Source organism: Myiozetetes cayanensis, unplaced genomic scaffold (genome assembly GCF_022539395.1).
Source record: "Myiozetetes cayanensis isolate MyiCay16 unplaced genomic scaffold, myiCay2020 scf3, whole genome shotgun sequence".
Lineage (NCBI taxonomy): Eukaryota > Metazoa > Chordata > Aves > Passeriformes > Tyrannidae > Myiozetetes > Myiozetetes cayanensis.
The window spans coordinates 969,676-986,308 of record NW_026087521.1 but is presented as its reverse complement, the minus strand read 5'-3'; the positions used below and the strand labels follow the sequence as shown (position 1 = coordinate 986,308).

Here is a 16,633-nt window from a genome sequence, read left to right as displayed (position 1 = left end):
TGGCCTTGGACACTCCCAGGGATCCAGGGGCAGCCACAGCTTCTCTGGCCAACCTGGGCCAAGGCCTGCCCACCCTCCCAGCCAGCAAGTCCTTCCCAATATCCCATCTGTCCCTGGGAAGCCATTCCCTGTGTCCTGTCCCTCCAGGCCTTGTCCCCAGTCCCTCTCCAGCTCTCCTGGAGCCCCTTCAGGCCCTGCAAGGGGCTCTCAGGTCTCCCTGGAGCCTTCTCTTCTCCAGGATAAACAATCCCAATTCTCCCAACCTTTGATAATCTTTCCAGACACAGATTAGGGAAGCATGGAGAGGGCTGGATTTCTTATGGATCCAACTCTTACCGGGCTGTGTCTGGTCTTCCCTGTTTTATTGTCCCAAAGCAAAGCAGCAGCTGGACAGGGGTGATCCCAGGGGATCCCAGACTCAGCTCCTGAGCAAAGCTTGGTTTGGTCTGATACTCAGACTTTGGTTTCCTCAGTCTTTTCCAAGGAATGACTGGAATTTGGTTTCCCTTCCCTGCCCTTTAGCCCAATGCCTCCCTGTTCGAAGCCTGCTGCAACGAGCGGATCCAGCAGTTTGATGACAACGAGGAGGAGGAGGATATCTGGGAGGACAAGGAGATCACCTATGCAACCCAGGTCAAATCAAGAACACGGTAAGGTGAAAACAAAGCACTGTTTTCCACCCCACTAAATGTTGGGAAGCTGCACATTTCAGTCGAGTCTGTGCTTAGTTGTTTGATGTTTGTGTTACTGAGGGGCTCTGAGGTTTCTGTCTGACAGCCCTGAGGACTTCCCGGGCCACGTGTGCTGGGGGTTGTCTTGAATGTGCAACAAAGACCCGGTTTAAGGGAATTCAGTAACAATGGAAAAACCCAAGGACTGAGCCTGTAATGGTGTAAAATCAAAGATATTAAAAAATCCCCACCCTTAGGGTGAAATACTTAGAACTTACTCCTTCATCTTTGGAGAGGAGGAGGAGGAGGAGTTAAGACTGAGGGGAGCAGACAGAAGTTTTTCAGAATATTAAGAAAAAAGAGTGATGCTTTTCATGAGAACAAGGGACCTCCCAGGGGCATCTCAGGCTCTGCAAATCCTTCATCCCTTTGATGGAGCCAGTTATCAAATAAAGTCACTTCTCTAATTCTGAATCTGAAAATACGATCAAGGGGGACAGGAAAAACCACCAAGACCTCAGTGTTTCCTTGCCAAGCACCAACACCCTGATGGTCCTGCTCCCACACAGGGTCCATTCCACACCAGTATCCTCTCCTTTGCCCCTGGTTTGTGTGGCTCCAGCCCTGGACGTGTCACTGCAGCACACTCCTGCCCCTGCAGATGAGTTTGGACTGGCAAAGCCCTTGGGGATGTCACTGGAGGGATCTCACAGATCCCTGCCTGGCTGTGCATTTTGGGGGAAATAACCCTGGGAAAGGCACTGGGCAGTGCCTGGGCTGTGTCCCTGGAGCAGGGAGAGGGCAGCTGAGGGCTGGGGAGGACTGGGGTTCTGCTCACCTGGGCTCTGGTGCAGGTTTGGGGTATCACAGACCTCGGAGGGCTCGTCCAAGAGCGACCTGGAGAACGGAGACCACGACGGGAGCGTGGACTCGGAGGAGGAGGAGGAGCAGCAACCACCTCCCCCCTCAGCAAACAGCCCCAAGAGCAACATTTCTGAGCAGAAGGACTCTGACACCTCTGAAGGTAAGGGGTGTACAGCAGCACAGCAGCACTTTGCACAGTGCCAGTTTCCCGTGGAGAGTCCACAGTTCCACCCGTGCACGGGAGAAATGGGAATTTCAGGGTCCATTTCTGCCTCTGAACTGTCAGGGAGCTGGAGTCCTGCCCAGCTCCCTCGGAACAGCAGCTGTGCTCAGGCAGCCACAGGCACAAGGATAATCCCAGGGGAAGGTGTCCCTGCCCGTGGCAGGGCATTGGAATGAGGTGGTTTTTAAGGCCCTTTCCAACCAAAGCATTCCATGATCCTGTGATTCTGTGAATCCCAGCTGTTTTAGTGGTCAAAGCACCTCTGGAGGATCTCCTCACCTCACATGACAAGGGTTCTGTGCAGACCTTTGCCAGGTGTCTCCACACTCCAGGTCTCTGCCTGTTCTCCTGCTTTTCCAGTTGTATTTTGCCTGTTGCAAAGCCATCCTTACAAAGCCTGGAGGAAGATGCAGAGGGACAGGATTTTCATGCAATCACAGGATGGTTTGGGTGGGAAGGGACCTTAAATCCCATCCAGTCCCACAGGGCAGGGACACCTTCCACTAACCCAGGTTGAAAGCTTCATCCAGCCTGGCCTTGGACACTTCCAGGGATCCAGGGGCAGCCACAGCTTCTCTGGGCAACCTGTGCCTGGGTCTCTCCACCCTCCCAGCCAGCAATTCCTTCCCAATATCCCATCTAACCCTGCCCTGTGGCACTGGGAAGCCATTCCCTGTGTCCTGTCCCTCCATGCCTTGTCCCAAGTCCCTCTCCATCTTTCCTGTTGGCCTCTTCAGGGATTTTCCCACCTCACCATGAAAACAACACTGTGGAAGTGCAGGAGACACACAGTGTTGACAGCAGAACAAATCCAGGGGACAAAAAATGTTTTCCCAGACTTCCATTTCTCATTTCTCCAGGCATTTCCAGTTTTAAAACATTTCTTTTTCCGGGTGGTGCCTTGGTGGTGTAACTGGGAGCATCAGGCAGAGGTGTCCCAGTTGCCTGCTCTCTGCACCCCTCTGGAAGTGTCAGGTGTTCCCAGTTTATTAGGAAGAACCAGTATAAACCAGGCACTCCCAGTGGGTGGTGTATGACAGCCCTGTCACCCTTCCAGAGCCCTCAGCTGGAATTTGGGCTCAGTTCCTGGGGGGGTCTCCCCTGCTCATTCAGTTTGCAGAGCTCTCCCCTTTCCTGAGGAAGGTAAGGAAAAATGGCATTTCAAAAAGTGGGATTTGTGAGACTCTGGAAGCATGGAGTAGGACTAGAAGTGGGAACAGGTTCTGGTGAAGAAGGAATAGGCTGGGACTGTAAAAAACAAACTTACCAAGTGACTTCTGGGATCTTAAACATTTTAATCCATTTGTCAGTTCCTTGCCTGCAACTGCCAGAATCCACAGGTAGGGCTGGAATGGCTGAAAGGGGCGAAGGGACCTGGAGTTCAGCCGGGAGTCCCTGGCATTTCTCTGTGTCGATGCCTCTCCTGTGGATAACAGGGATATTCCCAGGCAGGTCGGGAAGGAGCACCCCTGGAGGGTGTTCTGCCCAGGATCTCTGGGCTCCTGGGCTGCAGAGGCTGCTGTTGTTGTCCCCAGGGGCGGGGTGGACGGCGGTGTTCGAGCCCGTGAGCTCCAAGCCCCCCACGCCCTGCGTGGCCATGGACGTGGGGTCCAGCGTGTGGGACTCGGCCGCCCCGGAGAGCTCCGCGCCCGAGGAGAAGGGATGGGCCAAGTTCACAGACTTCCAACCCTTCTGCTGGTAAGAGCCACAGCACTCCAGTTTTTCCTTGGAGCTCTGGGGTGGAGGAGTGTTTGGAATGCGTTTTGCTGGAGTGCCTGGGCTGTAATCCTTTCTTCTTCCCTCCCCCTTCCCACTGCTTCCCCTTTGATGTTTTAATATTGTCTGATTATCCTGGATCCTGCTTCCCTCCTGCTTCCCAGTGCTCCTAACTGCTGCTGGCATTCCTGTCTTGTGGTACCTCATGTGCCTTTGCTGCTGCTGCACTCGGGGAGTAAAATCAGTCAATTAATAAGGTTTATACAAGTTAAAAATACTCGTGGAAGGAAAGGTCAAGGCCTGATGATTCCTTCTGCCGGGGCTGTTTGGAAGCAGTGGGATCCTGTTCCCGTTCTCAAGGCTCTTCCCCCCTCAGCTCAGAGTCAGGCCCTCGCTGCAGCTCCCCCGTGGACACGGAAAGCGGCGACACCGGCGGGACCCCGAAGCAGGGCCAGGACAAGAACTGTGAGTGAGAACTCTGCTGGGCACACAGGGTGGCACTGGGCCACTGGGAATTCTGCAGGAGCACCAGGTGTAGGGAAAACGTCCCTGCAGTGCCACCCACCCTGAGGGCTCATTTCATCCCGGGGTCAGGCTGTTGAGGGGAGCTCAGGAGCCCTGGGGGGTTGTTGGGACAGCGTTGTCAGCAAGAACTCTGAAGGAAGTTGGAGTTGCCATCACAGAGACATTTCATTTCTCCTGGAAGTGTCCAGGGCCAGTTGGACGGGACTTGGAGCAACCTGGGATAGTGGAAGTGTCCTTGCCCATGGCAGGGGATGGGACAGGGTGGGCTTTAAGGTCCCAAACCATTCCATGATTCCATAAACTGGTCAGAAGTCCTGTTTTAACTACGCTTGATTATAAAATCGCTCCCCCAGAATTGCAGGGTCAGGGTAAGTCCCTCCATTGGTGGTTGTGCTGAGGCATTGGGAGTCTGTGTGACTCCCTTCCCTCTTCCCTCCTGAGCAGGGAAAAAACCATTTATCAAAGGACTTGGATGGAAGTAAATTAAACCTCTCTGTGTAGTAACTGTGGAAAGGTGGGTGACACTGGGAGGGAGGGAAAGCAGGGTTCTGTCTCCTGCCATGTGGGGTTTTTGGGATGCTCTCCCTGTGCAGCTGGAGAGCCCATTCAATAAAGCCCTACCTGGCTTTAGAGTTGCAGAATCCCAGGAAGGTTTGGGTGGGAAGGGACCTTAAAGCCCACTCAGTCCCACCCTGCCATGGGCAGGGACACCTTCCACTGGCCCAGGTTGCTCCAGCCTGGCCTTGGACACTTCCAGGGATCCAGGAGCAGCCACAGCTTCTCTGGCCAACCTGTGCCAGGGCCTGCCCACCCTCCCAACCAGCAATTGCTTCCCAATCTCCCATCTATCCCTGCCCTCTGGCAGTGGGAAGCCATTCCCTGTGTCCTGTCCCTCCAGGCTCTTCTCCAAATCCCCCCTCCAGTTTTTAAGCTTCCCTTTAGGAAGGAATGGAACTGGATGATCTTTAAAGTCCCTTCTCACCCAAACCATTCCACGGTTCTGTGAAAACGCCGTGTTTGACACCACCCTCCTCACCTGGGGTCGTTCCCGGGGTCTCATGCCGGGGTTGTGAGTAGGATGTTCCGTCCCCGGGCCTCGTGCCGGGGTTGTGACGTGGGCCATCCCCTCCCGCAGTCAGCCCCGGCTCTCCCTGCGTGTGGAACGTGTGTGTGACGCGGAAGGCGCCGCTGGTGGCCTCGGACAGCAGCTCCTCGGGCGGCTCCGACAGCGACGACGACGACGACAAGGCCGAGCCCGGCACGGGAGCCGCGGGCACGGCCACGGGGCAGGATGGCAGCCAGCTCCTCGGGGAGGCCAGGAAGGACAAGGCTGTGACCTCCAGGTGGGAAGGGACCTCCGTGGACTTCTGGTGCCAGAAAGGAGGATCCGAGCTTGGGGGGGCGATCGCACGGAAAAGGGGGATCAAAGCCTCCCCTGGGGGTCTGAGCTGGGATGGGTGTCCAGCCAGGCAGGGGAAGGTGTGACTTGGACTCTGGTTCTCCCCTCGATGTCACAGCCAATAAATGATAAAAACCACAAAATGCCAGAAAAAGCTGGAGCACATCCTGGGATTTGTGAGCAGCTGGGCAGCAGTTTGTTGGAGTTGTATCCTGTGCCTGCAGCTCTTGGATCATTTGGGACCATAGCCAGAATTCCTTACAGACCCTTAGTCTGGGAGATTGCAGATCATTAATTGCTCTCAGCATCTCATTTTGGCAGGGGCTGCCCAGGGAGGTTTGGAGTGCCCAGCCCTGGAGGTGTCCCAGGCAGGCCTGGCCGTGGCACTCAGTGCTCTGGGCTGGGGGACAAGGTGGGGATGGGGCACAGGGGGATCCATGGGCTGGGAGGGCTTTTCCAACCTCTGGGATTCAGGTGAGGGGACAGGTGACACCTTCTGTCCCATCTGTCACTGTCTGTTGGTTTCCCTTCTCTGTCAGCTCATCCCAGACAGGCCTTTATGGACTCAGGGAGCTGCTGAAACCAGCTGAGGCTGGAACACTGATGCCAAATATTTATAGGTACCAGAGTTTGTTCTAGACTGACAATAAATCTTATGAATCATCTGCCTGGACCACAGCCCCACACAAACTCCTTCTCTGGGTTTGTGTGACCCCTTGGTTTGTCTGTGCGTGTCCCTGGTGGAGGTTTCCATTCCCAGCTGTGATTTTCCAGGAGCCTGGTGAAGGGAGAGGAATTTCCCTGCCCCCCTCAGTGGTCAGGAAACTTCAGTGGTTGATTTTAAGTTCATCTTTGAGCCACTGAAGTCTCACGAGCCCCAATTTCTTGTGTTGGGAAGTGGTTTTCTAATGACATTTCTGAGAAGTCAGCTCAGTTCTCTGCCATCTCCTCCATCCCTGTCCTCTCTCCAAGGTGTATTTTTGTACTTGCAGTCATTCCCTTTGAAGAGCATGTGAGCCCTTGAGGAAGGGAAATGTTTTGATCTCATTATTCCTCATTTTTATGGTCAGGGTGGTTTTTTTTTTCAAGAAAAGCAGCTGCAGAAATAGAACCTTGATCTCAAATCTCCATCACATGTCTGGTTACCAGGCTGTGATTCTGTTATTCCATATTAAAGCTCCCCTGGCAGCTGGTAACAGGATTCCAGCTCAGCCATCCCTGAAAGAGGGGGAAGGAAGTGGTGAAACCTGGGGGGAAGGTGGTTCATGGGGAAGCTCCTTCTCTGCCTGAGATGCCAGAATTTCACAGAAATCCCTTCCCCAGTTAGAAATTTGGGTGGTTTCAGTCCCAACAGAGGAGATTTGGAGGGTTTGTTCCCCCAGTATATCCTTTTCCAGGATTTGATGTCCTGTTTTGCTGTAGGACCCTGCTTTGTGGCACCTCCGAGTTCATTTCTCGTGTTTGGCTTCTGAACGTGCTGCCCGTGGACATCCAGTCCGTGGGCTTTTCTTCCACAGGATTTTAGGTTCTGTCCTTAAATTCAGTATTTTCCAGGTGCCCACAGAAGCCTCAAGGGGCCAATTGGGAAGAGTCTGTGGGGCAGAGCATTGTCAGTGCCCGTGTCACGGCAGAACAGGCTTTGCCAAACCAGCAGTTCAGGGAGAGCTGAGAGAATGGCAGTTCTGGGAACCCTCAGCCCGGACTGTGCAGCAGGAAATGGGAATGCCTGCGTGGAGGAACTGACACTCTTGGTGTAGCTGGTTGATTTTAGGGCCCAGAGCCTCCAGGACGCTGCGTTTCGATCCCAGTTCTCATTTCTCTGTGGGATTTCTGTGGCCTGTGCAGGGAGAGGAGGAGGAGGAGGGTGATTTTCCCCTCTGTTGCAGTTCAAGCCCCGTTCATTTCTGTTCATTGTGACCTTGGCTCTGACAGGAGCTCCGGTGCTGTTGTAACGTGTTCCTGTTCCCACAGTGACGCCGACTCCGTGGTGGTTGAGAAAATGGCCATCGCTGACACGGGGTCACCCAAGGCCCCCAAAGCCCTCAACAACGTGGCCCCACACTCAGAGGGGCACCAGAAAGTGGCCCCTGTCGTCACAGCCGTCACGGAAACAGCCACGAAAGACAGGTGAGGGTGGGGACAAACCCGCCCTGCTGGGACAGGCTGGGGTTGCTGAGGGGTGGGGACAAAGCTTTAAAACCCACCCAGTGCCATCACTGCCATGGGCAGGGACACCTTCCACTGGCCCACATTGCTCCAAACCCCATCCAGCCTGGTCTTGGACACTTCCAGGGATCCAGGGGCAGCCGCAGATGCTCTGGACAACCTGGGCCAGGGCCTCCCCACCCTCCCAGCCAGAAATTTCTTCCCAATATCCCATCTGTCCCTACCCTCTGGCGCTGGGAAGCCATTCCCTGTGTCCTGTCCCTCCAGGCCTTGTCCCCAGTCCCTCTCCAGGCTCTCCTGGAGCCCCTTTAGGCCCTGGAAGAGGCTCTCAGGTCTCCCTGAAGCCTTCTCCTCTCCAGGGGAACAATCACAATTCTTCCAGCCTTTTCCTCATAGGAGAGCTGCTCTGTGCCCCTAATCCCCTTGGCAGAGGGTGGAGCTAGACAGGTTTAAGGTGCCTTCCCAAACCATTTCCTGGCTCCATGTGATTTTCCAATGTACTGATTTGTGACGGGCTCTGAGAAGGTTCTTGTTGAAGGCTGGTGACGCTTTAGGAGGCAGGAGAAACAAAGCTAGAGGAAGGGTGGCTCGGATCCCACCAAAGAGGCGAATTTCCAGCCAGGGTGAAGGAAGCCTTAGGAGCCAGCGTGTCCCAGCAGTTCCCTGTCCCTGATGTTCCTTCTGGGTTTCTCCCCAGGAAAGAAGAGGCCTTGCCCTGCGCCGAAGCCACGTTGAACGGCCCCGCTTGATGCCGCCGCTGCCACGGGACGTGTGTGACCCAGGCCAGGCTGCTCCTGGTGATGCAATTTGTCAATTCTTATTATTTTTTTTTTTCCATTTTAATTTTATTTTTTAATAAATGCTGCATTGATGAGAGCGAGCTGGCATTGAGGACCAGACACGCAGTTCCAACACCAACAAGTCTGTCCAGAGAGACACTTTCGCATTGTCCAAATGTAGCATTGAGCAGTTTAAGTCCTCACAGGAATGACGGGCTCTTCCCAAGCAAAGCCTTCTGCCTGATTTGAGTTGTCCCCCTTTCCCCTCTCTCCCTCGTTTTTTTTTTTTTTGTTTGTTTTGTATTTGGGGTTCAAAGTCCTATTTTCCGAGTGTTATTGCACACAGTATTTCAGCTTCTCTTGGGAAAGGTAGCAGGTCTAACGCCGGGACGGGGACAGTGCACAAGAAGTCCCGCAGTCGTGTGACCAAAGTTCCTGATGGAGCTGTCCTCGGGCAGCCTTTGCACCGCTTTTGTATAGCAATAAAGCCTTATCAGAAACATTTCATAGGAGGAGAAAATGCAAACACTTCCACGGGACGGAGCAGGGAGGGGTTGGAGGTGCAGGTTTGGGGTGGGAGGGGAGGCCGTGGTTGTCCAGAGCCAGAGGCCGAGGGGTGATGTGCTGTGAGGTGTCTCTGCATTCCAGGGATGGCTCCCTGCTCTCCCATGGACACTGGTGGTTCAGAGCAGCATTTGGGGTGGGTCAGCACTTGGCCTCTCCTGTCCGAGCCCGGGGTGTGGTCCAGGTGTGTCCAGGGAGAGGACACTGCCCGTGGCTCTGCTGCCCAGCAGGACCCAGAGCACACAGAGGTGACCAGGGCTTTTGGTGGCTTTTTGGAGACTTAATGTATTTTCAAATGATTATGGAAATCCTTTTTTCTGTTTGTTTTGTTCTGTTTTTAAAGTTTTTTAATGGATGCAGGAACAGCAACACTTTTGCACTTTGTACCTTGCGACAACATTGGAGAGGGACACGGCCCCTCCCAGCTCCGGGTGGGCACCCCTGGTGACCCTGCCCAGAGAGAGCTTTGGGGGGACACAGCGTGGTGGGGGGAGAGGCAAACAGGAGGGCAGGGCCAGGGGAAGGGCAGCACCCAGAGCTGGGACACGGGACCTGCCCAGCCTGGAGCTCCTGCTCCCAGGAAGGCTGTGCTGGTGGCACAGGTGGGCTGTGGGGACACAGGTGAGGCTCTGCCCTCGAGCTGGACCCGCCACTGTGCTGGAGCCCACCTGGCAGGTGTCCAGTAGTGATACAAGACCTGGAAAATCGTTCCCTTGGGAGTGAGCTCACGGAGCTTGACACAGAGGGAGCCCAAATAGCTCCTTGCAGGGAGATTCTCCCCCGAGCAGAACGAGGGGCTTGGCCCTGCCAGTGTGAAAGGGCCTGCCGTGGCTCCCCAGCCATGGGGCCTCCTCAGAAATCCTTTGTTCTTGCTGTGATGTCTGTGGTGCTTGTGGAATGTCCTTCCCTGTGGTGAGGTGTGAGGGGGGAGTGAGGAGAACGAGGCGTTCCCACAGTTGAGGTCGGTGTGTCCAGCGACGCCGTTCCTGCGGCACCCGCTTGTCCCTCTGTGCCCAAACACTGCTCAGTTCTGCTCTGGGGGAAAACAGAGGGTGTGCCTTGCTGGAATCCTGGGGAATGGGGTATCCTGGAGGTTCCTGGAGGCTGTGCTGGGGCTGTGGGCCACTCGTGTGCTGCTGGCAGGGCTGGGGATTCTCCAGCTGCAGTTCCTCGGGAAGCGGGTGCTGCCATGGTCTGTCTGGAAGTCTTCACTCACTCCTTGTAATTTAAAAGAAATAACTTAAAGTTTTACATTGCACTGGGGAGGGAAAAATCTCACGTGCTTTGGTTCCCCTGCTTGGTGTCCGGGGATCAATCCCACTCTGAGCCAGAACTGTCAGAAGGGGTGACTGTCAGAAGGTTTGAGTTCCTGGCTGGAGACACATTCAAGTCTTAATTTTCCAAGGATTGGTGCTAGAGTTCTGCTGAAAATCAGAGTCTCTCTGGGTGTTCTTCTGGCCCCCAGAACTGATACTGTGAGAGCTGAGAGATCATTTGTCTGGTACAGCTTCAGCAGCTGTTGGACACCACGGCTGGGCTCCGGTCCCAGGGAGGAGCCAGCCTGTTCTTGGTGGTTCCACCCTGACCAATTATGACCAGATCCATTTGGGATCAGGAGATGAGGGGAAAATGTCCCTAGCAGGCACAGTTTGCTCATCCTTCTGGCTTCGATCCGTTCTCATCCACCTCACCAGTCAGAGAAACGAGCTTTGCATTGGGTCATGTCACAGTCGGGGTCACCTCCAGCTCTGCCTGCCTGCTGTGCTGGGAATGCCGTGGTTTGGGAGCAGGAATTCCCCCAGGGCTGGGCCACAGGGCTGCTGGCAGCAATAACCCCCGGATGGCTCCGAGAGGACGTGTCTGTCTGTGCCTTCCGCTGCAGATTCCGAGCTTGGCGTTCGTCAGCTCTTGCTCCGAGTCTCTGAGTGCCAGGGAGAGCTTTAATGACAATATCCACGGGCTTATCCAGCGAGCAGCTCCAAACACGGGGTGGGTACCGGGGCACTCGTTACCTTGGTGGATTAATTTGATGACCTGTGCCTGGTTTGTGCTAAGACGTGTCACTGGCAGTCAGAGATGCACGAGCTCCGTGGCTTCTGTGCCACTGGGTGATCCCTCCTGTGGGATTGGAGCTCTGAATTACCTCATTCCTCCCGTGGGACTGTCCTTCACACCAGCCACGACGTGATGCTGATCCACACGAACCTCCTCCTGCTTGGTGTGTCAGGGTTTGCTGTTCAGAGCAGATCCAGAGTCGGGAGGTTCCTTACCCGGCTCCGATGATTTTAGAGGCAAACCAGGAATGAATGTCCTTCTGAGTCTGGGCATCCCATCTCCCAGGGCTGGAGCCACATCTGTTGGGTGTGAAAGTGGATTTCCTGACCCCACCTGTCCCTTTAACTCCCTGGGCTTGCTCAGCTCAGATTCTGCTCATCTCTGTCCCTGCTCCCTCTGTGCAGAGGTTGGGATCTGTCCATATCCATAGGGTGCCTGTCCTGTATAGGATTGACCTGCCTGCTGCTGTGTGTGTCTGCAGACCTGTATTTTTGTTATTCCATGCATATTTGTACCCATGCAGAGGGATGTTGGGAGAAACCTGGGCAGGGAAACCCTGGGAGCACAGGGGGGGAAGGGGAGCACAACTGGGGGGTTTGCAGTCCCAAACCCCTGTGAGGAGAGTGGAGCTGTGGAGACCTCATCCCACAGTGGATAAAGCTGGAGCGTCACCAATCTTCTGACAACATTTCCCCCCCAAAAAAACCAGAATTCACGCTTCTCTTGAGCTGTAACAGTCATGTCAGGCAAAATCCCAGGTGTTTGTTTGGATGCTGTGTCCTCAGCAAAGCCTGACACAAATTTTGTGAGTGTCCCAGGTGGACACTTGCAGGTGGGCAGCAGAATGGAAACCCACGGTGCACAGATTAAAAAAAGACCAAAAATGGCTAAAAAAGAAATCACAAAAAAAAAAAACAAACCTCAGTGTTTCCCTCAGCATCTGTTCCAAAAGGGTCAGACATCCCTTTGCCCAGGGCAGGGTTTGGGGGAGCGGGTGGGGGAAGGTGAAGGGGAACATTCCCAAAGAACATATCTGAAGGCAGTACAATTCCAATGGCTTTTTCTTGTTCTCCAGTGGCATCCCAGAACCATTTCCCCCCCCCAATTGGCCAGTGATCTGTAATTAACATCCTGGTTTATCAGTGGCATCACTTGTAGCGCAGCCCTGTGCCGGTCACTCCGTTCACACCACGCTGCGGCTCCGTCCTGCTCCAGCCTGGGCTGGGTCCCTGCAGCCACCTGGTGCCTTCCTGTCCCTCCTGCCCAGCCCGGGGCTGGGGCTCTGCCAGCGCTGCCTGAGGTGACATCTCTGCACTGAACCATCTCCTGGGGGAGTTTGTCACCGTTCGCTCATCCGTCGGGTTCTGTGCCGATCCAAGAGCCCCCTTTCCTCAGCGGTTCCGTTCTTCCCCCTGGCCAGGATGACCCTGCTGGGTGGCAGAGCCCCAGCTGCTGCCCAGAGGGGGGTGGAGGAGGTGCCCAGCGCCTTGGGTGCTCCCAAGGCAGCCCCAGCCCTCACACGCTCTTTGCCAAGCCCAGCTTTAAAATAAAACCTTTTCAGCTGCTTCTCCTGGAGGTGAAGTTCAGTTCCTTATCCCCTCCCAGCCCTGGGCAAGAGGAGGCTCTGAGAGGGCGTGTGGGGGCTGCAGGTCCATGATTTGGGAGCTGCTGGCCTGGGGAATTCTGTGCTTTGGACGTCACAGACCAGGAAAACCCAACCAAACAGGAGAGTCTTTGCTTTGGACACCACAGGCCCTTAAACCCAACCAGCCAAGGGGGGAGGATGCCCCTGGCTCTGAGGAGACCTTGCAGTGTCCGTTCACAGGGGGTGGGGTGGGGACTCCATGGAATGAAAACCCCCCAAATCTGATGCACAGTGAAGAGCTGAGGGGACTGGGGAGCTGTGCCAGGGTGTATGTGGGGTGTATCCAGGGTGTATCTGGGGTGTATCCAGGGTTGTATCTGGGGTGTAATCCTGCTGTACCCATCTTGCTGATGTTGAGTCTCTTGGGTCTTGCTGTGAACTGGTTCAGACCGGGGCTCCTTGGGTTGGTGCTGCCCCCAGAGAATTCCCGTGGCCTCGTCGCCGCTGCCGCCGCACACGCCGGGGCTGGGAGCTGTTCTGTGCTTCCAGAGGGCATTTCCCATCCCTGTTGGCTTCTGGCTCCGTGACACGTACTGTCCCTCTCGCTCTTCTCCCCCTGACCTGGGTGTTTTCCCTCATCAGGGTGAAAGGAATGTGCCACCCTGGAATGCAGACTGTGCTGGGGTTTAGGGCTGAGCCTGCTTTTCCAGAGCAACCTGGGCAGGGAAGAGCTGGAGGCTCCTTGGAATCTCCTGAACTCAGCCTTGGAGGCAGACAGCTGTGTTGGTGTTGGGAGCAGTCATGTGCATCCCTAAAATAGCCGGGATTTAGGTGTTTGTCTGGGACTGCTGTGCCCTTGGGGCGGTGTGGGGTGGATCCGGTCGCAGTGGGATCTTTCCCTTTGCTGGGTTTGGGTTGTGGTGCTTTGTAGGTGCGATGGACCCGTCACAGCTCTTCCCTTCGGGATCAGAGCATTCCAGAGCTGGAGCTGGAGGAGGGTCCTGTGTCTGCTGGCACAGGGGAGAACTCCTTGTGCTGGGAATGGGCACTCAGACCTCTGTCCCTGGGCTGGGAGGGACTTCAGTCCTCTTGTTAATAAGTGTTGTCTCGGCAGGTTTGGGGTTGTGGACAGAAGGTACTGATGGGGGGGGCCTCCATCCAATCAAGAAACAGTTTTTGAGGGGAAAAGGGTCCCAAACGTGAGACCATCCCAAACACAGGAATAACCCAAGTTCAGAAACATCCCAAACTCAAGAAAAAGCAAAGCTGAGAAAAACCTGAATCCATCAACATCCCAAACTCGAGAATAACCCAAAACCCAAGAACAAACCAAGCCAAACAGCATCCCAAACTTGAGAACAGTCCCAAAATCAAGACCATCTCAAACTCGAAAAGTGTCCCAAACTCAAGAATGTCCCAAACTTGAGAACATCCCAAACTTGAGATCATCCTAAACGTTAATTAATAATTGCAGGTGTCGGTTCATTAGTGACGCGTGGCAGGTGGCACCAGTGGGGACCTTGGGGGGTGTTGGACCATCTCTAATGTTCAGTTCAGTGTCAGTTTAAGATTCTTTGGAAGGGTGGGTTGGATCAGCTTTGGCTTTGGGGTGAGAGGGAGATTTCCGATCCCAATTCCCTCCGTGGTCGCTGCTGATGGGAAGTTCCCAGCAAACCCGCTTTTCCACGTACATTTATGGCTCAACTTCGTGGCAGATGTTACAGAAAATGAAACAATTTGGCTCCTCCACCTTGGCTTTTCTCATCCAAACCTCACTTACCTCATTCCTGGAAGGGCTTTGTGGTGACCTCCTGCTTGGATTTGTACAGGAATTCCCTGTGTTTCCGGGGCTGTCACCCCTCCCAGCAGCAGTGGGACAGTGGGATATCCCCCCCCTGTGTAAAGTGTATTTTTGTATCTGATGCTGATGGGGGAGGGAGGGATGTTCTTCCCTTCTCTAGAGGGCAGATCCTTCCCCTTCTATTTTTGATTCCCTCAAACTCCTTGGACAATATGTAAACTATGAAAAAAAAGAAATCTTTTATCCTGTAATTTTGATGCTCAGAGGTAGTTTTGCAGAACTTTGTAGGAATTCTAGGAATGCTGTAGCGATTCCCCTGCTGGTGGTGGGTTTGGAGCGAGCTCTGGAGTGTGTCCCGTGGGCCTCACGTGTGTCCTTGCAGTCCTTCCACGGGCCTTGCAGTTGTTCTGTCATCCGTGGCCGTTGGAATTCCATGGAATTCCATGATCCTTGCAGTTATTCCTTGGTCCTTGCAGTCGTTCCTCGGTCCTTGCAGCTGTTCCTTGGTCTTCTCAGTCATTTGTTCCCTGGTCCTCACGGTCGATCCTTGATCCTTGCGGTCATTCCCTGGTCCTGGCAGTCGTTCCCTGGTCCTGGCAGTCATTCCATGCCCCTTCCCTTCTGTGGCAGTGACTTTGCACTGAGACTTCACCCCTTTCCCTGCTCCTCTCTCTCATCATCCCAAGAAGGTTCAAACTCCAAACAGTGGCTCACTGGCCACAGCACATCTGGAAAAATGGCTTTTTGTGGAAAATCCCTCCCCTTTTCCCCTTTTCCCCTTTTCCCCTTTTCCCCTTTCCCCTTTTCCCCTTTCCCCTTTCCCCTTTCCCCTTTCCCTTCCCTTCCCTTCCTTCCTTCCTTCCTTCCCTTCCTTCCCTTCCCTTCCTTCCCTTCCCTTCCCTTCCCTTCCTTCCTTCCCTTCCCCTTCCTTCCCTTCCCCTTCCCCTTCCCCTTCCCGTATCCTGTAAATTTGCATGTAATTCCCATGTATGTCATCACATCCCTGCTATTCCCATGGGAAGCTCCAAGCTCCTCCCCCTTTCTCTGGACCTGCAGCTCTCCCAGGAAAAGGCGTTTTGCTCCCTTGGGCACTCGCAGCTCCGAGTCCTCGGAGCCCTGAGCTCTCCAGGGCACGGCACTGATCCACACTGGAAGTTCCAGGGTAATCCCAGTGCCTTGGGTTTAGTCCGGAAGGAGCCGCTGCTTCTCATTCCAGCTTGGAGCCAAGTCATGTCCCACCCCCAGATCAGCGGGAGACAGGGAAGGGGAACATCCCACATCCAGGAGCCCACGCTGTGCGGACGTTCCCAAATATCCCACTGTTGTTCCGAGTGCCTTAAATCCATCCAGATCCCGGCAAAGGTATTTCTGTTCCCTGTGCTCATCCTCTTACCCCTTTCAGCTCCTTATCCCTGTATTCCAGTCAGTCCATCCCTGTTTCCCAGTTGATCCATCCCTGGTGTCATCACGGAGCCCCGGCTGCAATCCCAGCTCCCAGTGGAGCCAGATGGGACTTGGTCACTGGGAGCTGCCCCAGGGACCCACGAGGATCCAGAAGGACCCCCAAGGCCCCTTTCCCTCCCTGCCTGGACTTGCCATGGATTCGGGATGCAAGGATAACGTGGTGTCTGTGTCCTCCCATCTGCTCCAAATGGATCCCCAGCTCCAACCTGGGCATCGGATCTGTCCGAGCAGGAGAGAAACCGGGCTTATAAAAGCACCGAAAAAATGGGTTGTCCCTCTTTTTCTGCTTGAATAGAACTAATATTTAATACCAAATATTTTATTATTTAAGGTGTAATTTAAATTAAAACCTCCTTGGCCTGTAAATATTTTCCCCTTGTGGAATATAAATATTCCTCTGATGAATTTTGGTGGGTTTTTCTTTTTTTTGGAATGAAAAGTGATTTTCCAGCCCTAACAGTCCCAGAAAAATCCTTTCCCTCTGAAAATTGTTCATCCCTTCCATCGCAGCCGATGCCAGGAGCGGAGAACACCAGGAATGTTGTATGGAATCGACGCCCTCTGGCATCATCCTGGTTTGGGTCGGGCTTTCCCTGGTCGGGGCTGGGATTTTCCTGGTTTATGTTGTACCTTCCTTGATTGGGGTCAGGATTTTCCTGGTTGGGATCACAGGAGGCACCCAGGGAAGGATTCCCAGTGTTGGAGCTGGGTGGGTGCAGCCGGATCCCGGAGCATCCAGGTGCTGCACGTGGATTTAGGGTGGATTTCTGAACAAGACCTGACCCCACCTCTACCACTCTGTAGCGATTTTCCAGCATCCA

General features: G+C 54.3%; 1 protein-coding gene across 3 annotated transcripts in view; it reads left to right on the top strand.

Annotated features, from left to right (window-relative positions):
* PPP6R2 (protein phosphatase 6 regulatory subunit 2) overlaps nucleotides 1-8,440 on the top strand; it is a 52,781-nt gene extending 44,341 nt beyond the window's left edge. For all 3 annotated transcript variants that reach the window (XM_050325023.1, XM_050325021.1, XM_050325022.1), the window contains 7 exons: nucleotides 523-650; nucleotides 1,526-1,695; nucleotides 3,294-3,456; nucleotides 3,851-3,939; nucleotides 5,135-5,342; nucleotides 7,370-7,525; nucleotides 8,262-8,440. In XM_050325023.1, coding sequence (XP_050180980.1) covers nucleotides 523-650; nucleotides 1,526-1,695; nucleotides 3,294-3,456; nucleotides 3,851-3,939; nucleotides 5,135-5,342; nucleotides 7,370-7,525; nucleotides 8,262-8,313 — 966 coding nt within the window. In that variant the 3' untranslated portion in view covers nucleotides 8,314-8,440. The remainder of the gene's footprint in view (nucleotides 1-522; nucleotides 651-1,525; nucleotides 1,696-3,293; nucleotides 3,457-3,850; nucleotides 3,940-5,134; nucleotides 5,343-7,369; nucleotides 7,526-8,261) is intronic.
* The last annotated feature ends 8,193 nt before the right edge of the window (nucleotides 8,441-16,633 follow it).